The 11823-nt window shown below is 50.6% G+C and overlaps 1 protein-coding gene across 5 annotated transcripts in view; it reads left to right on the top strand.

Moving 5' to 3' along the window:
* Nucleotides 1–11823, top strand: part of LOC307012494 (mitogen-activated protein kinase-binding protein 1-like) — a 39660-nt gene extending 27837 nt beyond the window's left edge. Inside the window, exons 20-29 of one of the 5 annotated variants that reach the window (XM_079639220.1) lie at nucleotides 1–53; nucleotides 337–374; nucleotides 2883–3047; nucleotides 3901–4219; nucleotides 6557–6637; nucleotides 6960–6999; nucleotides 7079–7269; nucleotides 10295–10738; nucleotides 10961–11046; nucleotides 11399–11823. The exon at nucleotides 1–53 is cut by the window's left edge and continues 87 nt beyond it. In XM_079639220.1, coding sequence (XP_079495346.1) covers nucleotides 1–53; nucleotides 337–374; nucleotides 2883–3047; nucleotides 3901–4219; nucleotides 6557–6637; nucleotides 6960–6999; nucleotides 7079–7269; nucleotides 10295–10738; nucleotides 10961–11046; nucleotides 11399–11665 — 1684 coding nt within the window. In that variant the 3' untranslated portion in view covers nucleotides 11666–11823. Of the gene's footprint in view, nucleotides 87–336; nucleotides 375–2870; nucleotides 3048–3900; nucleotides 4220–6556; nucleotides 6638–6959; nucleotides 7000–7078; nucleotides 7270–10294; nucleotides 10739–10960; nucleotides 11047–11398 lie in introns of all 5 variants that reach the window. The other 4 variants (XM_079639219.1, XM_079639218.1, XM_079639217.1 and 1 more) reach the window with 4 other exon arrangements.

The raw sequence follows: 11823 nt of genomic DNA, 5'->3' as shown, positions 1-11823 counted from the left end.
AGATGAAGAAGCTGTGACGAAGCCTGGACACACAGAGAGACAGAAGGACAGCGGTCAGTGTGAGGACAGTGTGGAGGAGACGACGGGTCAGAAACACTTCCCTTGTTTTATAGTCAGCAATACTGTAACATTTTTACAATTAAAAAAACCTGACAAAACCTCTCTCTGGGGATGTGCCCATTTGTAAAAATGACATAAATTCGATATTTTTTAACCACAATTGTGTCCCCAAAATATGGTTTAGTTAATCATTCACTCATTCTCTCTCACACACACACTCTCTCACACACCTGAACTCTTACAGACATTAATGTGAGGCTGTCTTCTCTCATGAAGGTGCATCTGATGAAGGACGCGAGTGGAACTCGGTGAAGGTGGGTTGTTGCATCAGAGAACCGTGAACATATGAAAGTGGTATTAAAATATTAGAAATGGGGAAATTCAAGTAAATATTTCAGTGGTTTTGCTGGGAATCTCTGACAAAGGAAACACAGTTGTGGGAAAGTCTCATGCAACCAACTGTTGATAGTTATATAACGTTGAGAGACGTCATGTGTCAGGTGTGTGTGCAGGACTCGGGAGTGTGTCAGGTGTGTGTGCAGGACTCGATCATGTGTCAGGTGTGTGTGCAGGACTCGGGAGTGTGTCAGGTGTGTGTGCAGGACTCGGGAGTGTGTCAGGTGTGTGTGCAGGACTCGGGAGTGTGTCAGGTGTGTGTGCAGGACTCGGGAGTGTGTCAGGTGTGTGTGCAGGACTCGGGAGTGTGTCAGGTGTGTGTGCAGGACTCGGGAGTGTGTCAGGTGTGTGTGCAGGACTCGGGAGTGTGTCAGGTGTGTGTGCAGGACTCGGGAGTGTGTCAGGTGTGTGTGCAGGACTCGGGAGTGTGTCAGGTGTGTGTGCAGGACTCGGGAGTGTGTCAGGTGTGTGTGCAGGACTCAATCATGTGTCAGGTGTGTGTGCAGGACTCGGGAGTGTGTCAGGTGTGTGTGCAGGACTCGGGAGTGTGTCAGGTGTGTGTGCAGGACTCGGGAGTGTGTCAGGTGTGTGTGCAGGACTCGATCATGTGTCAGGTGTGTGTGCAGGACTCGGGAGTGTGTCAGGTGTGTGTGCAGGACTCGGGAGTGTGTCAGGTGTGTGTGCAGGACTCGGGAGTGTGTCAGGTGTGTGTGCAGGACTCGGGAGTGTGTCAGGTGTGTGTGCAGGACTCGGGAGTGTGTCAGGTGTGTGTGCAGGACTCGGGAGTGTGTCAGGTGTGTGTGCAGGACTCGGGAGTGTGTCAGGTGTGTGTGCAGGACTCGATCATGTGTCAGGTGTGTGTGCAGGACTCAGGAGTGTGTCAGGTGTGTGTGCAGGACTCGGGAGTGTGTCAGGTGTGTGTGCAGGACTCGGGAGTGTGTCAGGTGTGTGTGCAGGACTCGATCATGTGTCAGGTGTGTGTGCAGGACTCGGGAGTGTGTCAGGTGTGTGTGCAGGACTCGGGAGTGTGTCAGGTGTGTGTGCAGGACTCGGGAGTGTGTCAGGTGTGTGTGCAGGACTCGATCATGTGTCAGGTGTGTGTGCAGGACTCGATCATGTGTCAGGTGTGTGTGCAGGACTCGGGAGTGTGTCAGGTGTGTGTGCAGGACTCGATCATGTGTCAGGTGTGTGTGCAGGACTCGATCATGTGTCAGGTGTGTGTGCAGGACTCGGGAGTGTGTCAGGTGTGTGTGCAGGACTCGGGAGTGTGTCAGGTGTGTGTGCAGGACTCGATCATGTGTCAGGTGTGTGTGCAGGACTCGGGAGTGTGTCAGGTGTGTGTGCAGGACTCGGGAGTGTGTCAGGTGTGTGTGCAGGACTCGGGAGTGTGTCAGGTGTGTGTGCAGGACTCGATCATGTGTCAGGTGTGTGTGCAGGACTCGGGAGTGTGTCAGGTGTGTGTGCAGGACTCGATCATGTGTCAGGTGTGTGTGCAGGACTCGATCATGTGTCAGGTGTGTGTGCAGGACTCGATCATGTGTCAGGTGTGTGTGCAGGACTCGATCATGTGTCAGGTGTGTGTGCAGGACTCGGGAGTGTGTCAGGTGTGTGTGCAGGACTCGGGAGTGTGTCAGGTGTGTGTGCAGGACTCGGGAGTGTGTCAGGTGTGTGTGCAGGACTCGATCATGTGTCAGGTGTGTGTGCAGGACTCGATCATGTGTCAGGTGTGTGTGCAGGACTCGGGAGTGTGTCAGGTGTGTGTGCAGGACTCGATCATGTGTCAGGTGTGTGTGCAGGACTCGATCATGTGTCAGGTGTGTGTGCAGGACTCGATCATGTGTCAGGTGTGTGTGCAGGACTCGGGAGTGTGTCAGGTGTGTGTGCAGGACTCGGGAGTGTGTCAGGTGTGTGTGCAGGACTCGGGAGTGTGTCAGGTGTGTGTGCAGGACTCGGGAGTGTGTCAGGTGTGTGTGCAGGACTCGGGAGTGTGTCAGGTGTGTGTGCAGGACTCGGGAGTGTGTCAGGTGTGTGTGCAGGACTCGGGAGTGTGTCAGGTGTGTGTGCAGGACTCGGGAGTGTGTCAGGTGTGTGTGCAGGACTCGGGAGTGTGTCAGGTGTGTGTGCAGGACTCGGGAGTGTGTCAGGTGTGTGTGCAGGACTCGGGAGTGTGTCAGGTGTGTGTGCAGGACTCGGGAGTGTGTCAGGTGTGTGTGCAGGACTCGGGAGTGTGTCAGGTGTGTGTGCAGGACTCGATCATGTGTCAGGTGTGTGTGCAGGACTCGATCATGTGTCAGGTGTGTGTGCAGGACTCAGGAGTGTGTCAGGTGTGTGTGCAGGACTCGGGAGTGTGTCAGGTGTGTGTGCAGGACTCGGGAGTGTGTCAGGTGTGTGTGCAGGACTCGATCATGTGTCAGGTGTGTGTGCAGGACTCGGGAGTGTGTCGGCCGCGCCGGCGCTGGTCCTGCCGTACTGGATCTGTGGAGCTCATGGTGAAGTCCATGCTGGAGCTGCGGCAGCTCGATTCTCTTCCTGAAGCCGCCGGGCAGAACACAAGCTGCGCTGAAGATCGAGGAAGCTCCTCCAGCCTGCAGGTGAACCTTCAGTACTTCACTTTAAAGGGGACATATCATGAAAATCTGAATGTTTAAGTGCTATAATCGGGTCCCCGGTGCTTATACCAACCCAGAAAACATGGAAAGTGAAACCCAGTAACTTTGTCCTTAAATCTGCACGTTTACACCCACGGCACAACATTTGGTCCCGCGAGCGACCAGTTCTAACGCGACGGCAGAAGATCCAGCAAAGCATGAAACTGTTCTGTGGTCGAGCACAGACGAGCACTGAACACTAGTGACCAGAACATGTCAGCGCTGTCTTCTAAACACCTCAGGAACTGTGGACACTTGTGTAAGAGTTCAACATGGTGATGAGATGATCAGTGTAACTCCACAACAACTACACACATGTCTCCATTAACATCCAGAAACTCTTCCTAAGTCTCTAAGGCTGCACTCGCTACTGGTTACTCTGGGATTCTGGAGGAGTGAGATTGGCCTGTTCTGTTATTGAGCCTGTTCTGTTACGGAGCTAAAGCTAATTAGCATTTAAAGCGACACACACAAAAACAGCTATAATAAATAGCTATAATAAAAGATATAATAAATAATCTGGGGGAAATTTTGAGCTGAAATTTCACAGCTGATACTTTTTTAAATAAAGTATCAATAAATCAGTTCTGTTGAAATTAACTACTTTTAAACGTCACAGTTTCCGTTCAATTTCGGCCCTACAAAAGGACTCTAAAACTAATGAAACGTCACTTGTTTCCGTCAGCAGATTTCAGCCCTACAGAACTCTTTCAGCCGAAACTGAATATTTCAGCAGAATATTGTCCATGCATGAGTAGTTTAGTCCAGACGTCAGTGTTGTGGTTCTGCTCCTCAGGATTGGCGTAACCGGCGTGGAGTTCGTCCTCTCTCAGCCTGGCTGCTTCCCGCCTGCGCTCCGGAGCCGGACGGGGTCGTGTTGTACCCGGATTACTGTCCCAGCACCAGCAGCCTGCAGATCCCGGAGCGAGCCGAAGCCCGGATGATCCCGGAGCGAGCCGAAGCCCGGATGATCCCGGAGCGAGCCGAAGCCCGGATGATCCCGGAGCGAGCCGAAGCCCAGTTGATCCCGGAGCGAGCCGAAGCCCAGAGTCCCGTCAGCGGCGCTTCCATGGGCTATGGCAGCGGAGGATCTAGTCCAGATCACAGACGCCACGGTACAGCAGACCACAGGCTTTTTTACATTTTACATTTATTCATTTAGCAGACGCTTTTATCCAAAGCCACTTACAAATGAGAACAATAGAAGCAATTAAACTAGCAGTAGGACAACAGTATGTAAGTGCTATGAATCTTCGCAGTTCAATCCAGCGTAGTTTTTTATTTTATTTATTTTTTTAGATAGAATAGAGGAGAAAGTGTTAGTATTACTTGATCAAGTGCTGCCGAAAAAGTCTTCAGCAATTTCTTAAAAATGGCTATGGACTCTGGCTCTGGCTGAGTTAGATCATCACCAGCAGGACCAGTCATGGTGAAGGTCCGAGAGAGAGATTTCGTGCCTCTTTGAGATGATGCACCACAAGACGCCGCTCGCTTGCAGAGCACAAGTTTCTGGATGGCACATAAGTCTGAAGTAATGAGTTCAGGTACAGGGGAGCAGTGCCAGTGGTTGTTCTGTAGGCAAACGTCAGTGACTTGAACTTGATGCGAGCGGCAATCGGCAACCAGTGCAATTTCGTGAGGAGAGGAGTGACGTGTGCTCTCTTCGGCTCGTTGAAGATCACTCTAGCTGCAGCTTCTGGATCAGTTGCAGAGGTTTGACAGAGCAAGCTGGGAGACCAGCCAGGAGAGCATTACAATAGTCCAGTCTGGACAGAACAAGCGCCTGAACAAGGAGTTGTGTAGCTCTGATAGGAAGGACCTGATCCTCCTGATGTTGTACAAGGCAAATCTGCATGACCGGGCAGTGCTAGCGATGTGGTCTGTGAAGATCAATTGGTCATCAATTACAACTCCAAGGTTCCTGGCTGATCTTGATGGAGTTATGGATGACGAGCTGAATGGAGAAGTTGTGATGAATTGCTGGGTTAGACGGGATTACAAGTAGCTCTGTCTTCGCAAGGTTTAGTTGAAGGTGGTGGTCCTTCATCCAGCCAGAGATGTCTGTCAGGCTGAGATGCGAGCGGCTACCGTCGGATCATCCGGCTGGAATGAGAGGTAGAGTTGTGTGTCATCAGCGTAGCAGTGGTAGGAGAAGCCATGTTTCTGAATCACAGATCCTAGTGATGTCATGTTGATTGAGAAGAGAAGTGGTCCCAGCACTGAGCCCTGAGGCACACCAGTGGCTAGATGTTGGGTCTTAGACACCTCACCCCTCCACGACACCCTAAAGGACCTACCCGAGAGGTAAGACTTGAACCACTGGAGTGCAGTTCCTGAGATGCCCTTCATCTTTAGGATTGACAGGAGGATCTGGTGGTTAACTGTGTCGAAGGCAGCAGCAGATCCAGCAGGATGAGAACTGAGGACTTGGAAGCTGCTCTCGCCAATCTCAGAGCTTCAATTACTGAGAGCAGAGCAGTCTCAGCTGAGTGTCCGCTTTTGAAGCCAGACTGATTGTTGTCCAAGAGGTTGTTCTGTGTAAGAAAGGAAGAGATCTGGTTGAAAACAACTCGTTCAAGTGCTTTTGCGACGAATGGAAGAAGGGATACTGGTCTGTAATTCTCTAGATGTGCTGGATTTAGAGTGGGTTTCTTAAGCAGTGGGGTTACCCGAGCCTGTTTGAATGCTGTGGGAAACGTACCAGTGTGAAGAGATGTGTTTATGATGTGTGTGAGTGTGGGTATAACAGAGGAAGAAATAGCTTGAAGTAGGTTAGTGGGAATAGGATCAAGGGGACAGGTAGTAGGGCGATTGGAAAGGAGGAGTTTTGAGACTTCCGTCTCTGAAAGCAAGGAGAAGGAGGGTAGAATGTGTGTGTCAGCAGGTAAATTGTGTGTGTCAGTTTGTGGATTGGTAAATTGTCCACTGATTGGACGCCTTTCTTCTTTTACACACACATCTAGAGTGATTTACTCCGTCAGCTGAGCGTCAGAGCTTTACCTGTGGTACCAAATGTCTACAGGACACAGAATAATAGAATAAACACACTTAGTGCTTCAGACTATTTTCCATTCTATTTTTCAAACCGTGAACAGACAAGTGTATTCTATGACAAATATTGTTTCAGTCAGTCACTCTGTATGTATTTTTAATAATGTTAAAATGGTGTAATATTAAATTTATCCATTTGGTTGTGAGTGCAGTGCGCTTGCAGAGACTCCACCCACACGCTCTTCTGATTGGCTGTGATTTGTAATTGATTTGGTTGCGAGTGCAGTGCGCTTGCAGAGATAATCCTCACCTTTTGGTGAAGAACTAACCCTTTTAAGTCGCCAAATGCCTGAATGTAAATGTAACGGATTAAAGGAAAGACGGCACACACACAAGCTCAGATGAACACCAGAGATGAAGTATCGTGTTGTTCTCATTCTTCTGCCTGCGTTTCCTCTCAGATGAGCCGCTCGTCTCTGATGATGATCGAGATGGAACGTCAGACGTGAGCACACGGAGAGACTCGCAGACGCCGGCAAACGGTAAAGAGATTCACACGTTTGCTCCACTTTTGCTGTTGCTTTTGTTCTTTTGTAAGTTGCTTTGGATAAAAGCATCTGCTAAATGTCAGTCAGCTTTATTTCTACAGCGCTTTATACAGTACATATTGTTTGAGTAGCTTCCCAGTAGTAAACAGAATCAATGATGCAAACTTCATCAAATATGAGACACATTTAGCTGTAAAGCAGCTCTACAGAAGACAGAGGCATTATTCAGTTCAGTGACTGTGTAAAGTTCATCAGTTATGAGTTCAGTTAAGAAGCTCTACATGTAATGTATTATTTGCTCTTCATCTGTTCTCAGTGACCTCGGCATGTTTGCAGACTTCTGTCTCCTCCAGCAGGTAAGATGTGAAGATCAGTCAGGTCTGCTTGACTGCAGCAGGGTGTGTGAGGCCGTAACTCGAGCTTCTCCATGTGCAGGATGGGCGGTGTATTTCTCCATCAGCCGGCGGTGAAGCGGAGCGTCGGGAGTGTCAGACCCCTGATGGAGAACACGGATCTGGACCGGGACCTGGATCAGCGCCTGGTCTCCCAGAGGAGCCACCCCTACATCAGCAGGACTCCTGCTCGACTGCACAGATCTGCTTCAGCTCTCAGTCCGGCCGCTGACGGTGAGCATTCGCACCATCCCAAACCTCAACCTACGACAGGTTACAAGAGTGTGTTTATGGGAATTTTTTAGCAGTCTTCTAGAAGTGCATTAGTGGGGTCAGGCACTGATGTTGGACCAGAAGGCCCGGCACTCAGTCTCCGCTGTAATTCATCCCAAAGCTGTTCTATTGGGTTGAGTTCAGGACTCTGTGCCGGCCAGTCCAGTTTCTCCACACCAAACTCCTCATCCATGTCTTTATGGTCCTGCTCTGTGCACTGGAGCGCAGTCACGCTGGAACAGGAACATCCACAAACTCTTCACACAAAGTTGGGAGCATGACATTGTCCAAAATGTCTTGGTATGCAGAAGCATTCAGAGTTCCTTTCACTGGAACTAAGGGGCCGAGTCCTGAAAAACAACCCTACACCATAACCCCCCCTCCACCAAACAACCCCACACCATAATCCCCCCTCCACCAAACAACCCCACACCATAATCCCCCCTCCACCAAACAACCCCACGCCATAATCCCCCCTCCACCAAACAACCCCACGCCATAATCCCCCCTCCACCAAACAACTCCACACCATAACCCCCCTCCACCAAACAACCCCACGCCATAATCCCCCCTCCACCAAACAACTCCACGCCATAATCCCCCCTCCACCAAACAACCCTACGCCATAATCCCCCCTCCACCAAACAACCCCACGCCATAATCCCCCCTCCACCAAACAACCCCACGCCATAATCCCCCCTCCACCAAACAATTCCACGCCATAATCCCCCTCCACCAAACAACCCCACGCCATAATCCCCCCTCCACCAAACAACTCCACGCCATAATCCCCCCTCCACCAAACAACCCTACGCCATAATCCCCCCTCCACCAAACAACTCCACGCCATAATCCCCCCTCCACCAAACAACCCCACGCCATAATCCCCCCTCCACCAAACAACCCCACGCCATAATCCCCCCTCCACCAAACAACCCCACACCATAATCCCCCTCCACCAAACAACTCCACGCCATAATCCCCCCTCCACCAAACAACTCCAACCCATAACCCCCCTCCACCAAACAACCCCACGCCATAATCCCCCCTCCACCAAACAACTCCACGCCATAATCCCCCTCCACCAAACAACTCCACGCCATAATCCCCCCTCCACCAAACAACCCCAGACCATAATGCCCCCTCCACCAAACAACTCCACGCCATAATCCCCCTCCACCAAACAACCCCAGACCATAATGCCCACTCCACCAAACAACCCTAGACCATAATGCCCACTCCACCAAACAACTCCACGCCATAATCCCCCTCCACCAAACAACCCCAGACCATAATGCCCCCTCCACCAAACAACTCCACGCCATAATCCCCCTCCACCAAACAACCCCAGACCATAATGCCCACTCCACCAAACAACCCCAGACCATAATCCCCCCTCCACCAAACAACCCCACACCATAATCCCCCTCCACCAAACAACCCCACACCATAATGCCCACTCCACCAAACAACTCCACGCCATAATCCCCCTCCACCAAACAACCCCAGACCATAATGCCCACTCCACCAAACAACCCCACACCATAACCCCCCTCAACCAAACAACTCCACGCCATAATCCCCCCTCCACCAAACAACCCCACGCCATAATCCCCCTCCACCAAACAACTCCACGCCATAATCCCCCTCCACCAAACAACCCCAGACCATAATGCCCACTCCACCAAACAACCCCAGACCATAATCCCCCCTCCACCAAACAACCCCACACCATAATCCCCCTCCACCAAACAACCCCACGCCATAATGCCCACTCCACCAAACAACTCCACGCCATAATCCCCCTCCACCAAACAACCCCAGACCATAATGCCCACTCCACCAAACAACCCCACACCATAACCCCCCTCAACCAAACAACTCCACGCCATAATCCCCCCTCCACCAAACAACTCCACGCCATAATCCCCCCTCCACCAAACAACCCCACGCCATAATCCCCCCTCCACCAAACAACCCCACGCCATAATCCCCCCTCCACCAAACTTTACACTCGGCACAATGCAGTCAGGCAAGTCCTGTTCTCCTGGCAACCGCCAAACCCAGACTCGTCCATCTGAAGCGTGATTCGTCACTTCAGAGAACACGTCTTCACTGCTCTAGAGTCCAATGGCGGTCCTGCGCTGTGCATTGCTCTTGGTGATGTGAGGCTTGGATGGAGCTGCTCGGCCATGGAAACCCATTCCATGAAGCTCTACACACTGTTCTTGAGCTAATATGAAGGCCACAGAAGTTTGGAGGTCTGTAGCTGTTGACTCTGCAGAAAGTTGGAGACTTCTGCGCACTGTGAGTCTCAGTATGCTCTGACCCCGCTCTGGGATTTTACGTGGCCAAACACTTCATAGGCTGAGTTGCTGTTGTTCCCAATTGCTTCCACTTTGTTATAATACCACTAACAGTTGACCGTGGAATATTTAGTTGTGCGGAAATTTCACAATTGGACTTACTGCACATCTGGCAACCAATCACGGTCCCACGCTGGAGTTCACTGAGCTCCTGAGCGACCCGTTCTCACAGATGTGTGTGTAGAAGCGTCTGCATGTAGTGCTGGATTTACACACCTGTGGTCATGGAAGTGAGTGAACACCTGAACTCAATGATTCGGAGGGGTGTCCCAATACTTTTGGCAATAGAGTATACATATAATATGCAATATGATTTGTATATATTTATTTATGTTTGTTCATATTTTTTTATTTACTTTTCTTTTGTGATTTTATTTCAGAGACATTATCAAAAAGCAGTTTGCGCATCATTTGTGCAAAAATGCCGTATGCATAAGAACATTTCATGTCAGTTTCTCCTTTAATTCTGAAGTCCATGGAATTTTCTAATATTGTGATATCAATTGTATTAAGATATAATGGTGGTGAATGGTGACAACATGCGTGATGCATAAACAAGCAGTTTTATCCCTTCTATTTCTCTCACCATGCGTTTTATTTAAATATAAATTTTTTACCAGCGCAAAAGTCCCTGACTCCGCCCCGTCTCCGTCGAGAGGCACGACCCAGCCTGTCTAAGCGAAGTTTGGAGAGGATCGACGTCCTCCACTCGCGCTCCTACATGAGCCCCACCACCAGCTCCAGGGCCAAGGTCAGCCGCTGCGTTTCCATCGGCGACGACCTCCACATGACCCTGCCGTTCCCAAACGCTCCATCCGAACAAAAACAAGACAAACCTCGGGCCTGTCTGCGCCTGAGCAGCCCGTTTGCAGAGTGGCCGAGCAGATCCGGGTCATCGGGAGCCGTGACCTCTGGCCCGGGGGCATCGGGAGCCGTGACCTCTGACCCGGGGGCATCGGGAGCCGTGACCTCTGACCCGGGGGCATCGGGAGCCGTGACCTCTGACCCGCAGCAGCGTCCTCAAGCGACGGTGAAGGCTTTCTCTGTGACGTCTGATGATCAAGGTTCTGCTTCCTCTTTCACTTCCTTCCTCTAGCATTATTAGTCCAATTCAATTCACATTTATTTGTATATTGCATTTATTTGTATTGTATATTTGTACACTTTTATCCAAAGCAGCTTACAAAAGAGGAACAAGAGCAGTAAACCAGCGATATTTCTAATATTTGAATAGTTCATAACGGTGTGTGATCTGTGTGTGACGGAGCTGATGTGTGTGTGGACAGAGCCGGCGGTCAGTCTGGAGTCCTGCAGACGCTCAGCAGTCGATCTGTGCATCAGTGTGAGGAGAGCCACGGGACTCTATCGGACGGTGAGCCACACACACACACACACACACTAAACACACGAACACACAAACACACATTAATGACTGAATTTACTGATGAAACTCACAGGATTTGAAACTGAGACTTTGTTTGATATAACATGATTGATGATTGGACGGCAGGAGCTACAGTGTTTAGTGAAGTCTTGTTCACACATCGACTGAAGACAGCACTGGATAAATCCATTTTGGGATTTTACAATCAAAATCAGTTAATCAAAACTAGATTATATTTGATATTTTCAACCCAGCCCTGAGGATAGTCTCTTTATACTGGTGTGTATATAGTGCTGGTATGTGTGCTGCTGGTTGATTGCTGTATTGCTGGTGTGTTCAGCTGATGTCCCATGATGCCGAGCGCAGCGGCGAGCAGCAGCAGATGCAGAAGCTGATGTCAGACGCTCTAGTGCTCGTGCGATCCGAGCTGGATTCAGTGCCGGGATCACCGGGATCCGGGAAGGGAGAGGGGAAGACCGGATCCGTGATGAGAGAGGGGAAGACCGGATCCGTGATGGGAGAGGGGAAGACCACACTGGCGTTACTGGAGCAGTACTCACTTCTGCTGCTGCGCTCGGTGGAGGAGAGACTCCAGCAGCAGGTGTAGCGCTTCACCCCATACTCCCCATACTCCATACTCCATACTCCCCATACTCCCCATACTCCCCATACTCCATACTCCCCATACTCCATACTCCCCATACTCCATACTCCCCATACTCCATACTCCCCACACTCCCTATACTCCATACTCCCCATACCCCA

The sequence above is a fragment of the Phoxinus phoxinus genome, assembly GCF_949152265.1.
Source record: "Phoxinus phoxinus genome assembly, chromosome: 16".
Classification (NCBI taxonomy): domain Eukaryota; kingdom Metazoa; phylum Chordata; class Actinopteri; order Cypriniformes; family Leuciscidae; genus Phoxinus; species Phoxinus phoxinus.
Note: the sequence above shows the minus strand (reverse complement) of the source record. Positions and strands in the feature narration are given on the sequence as shown.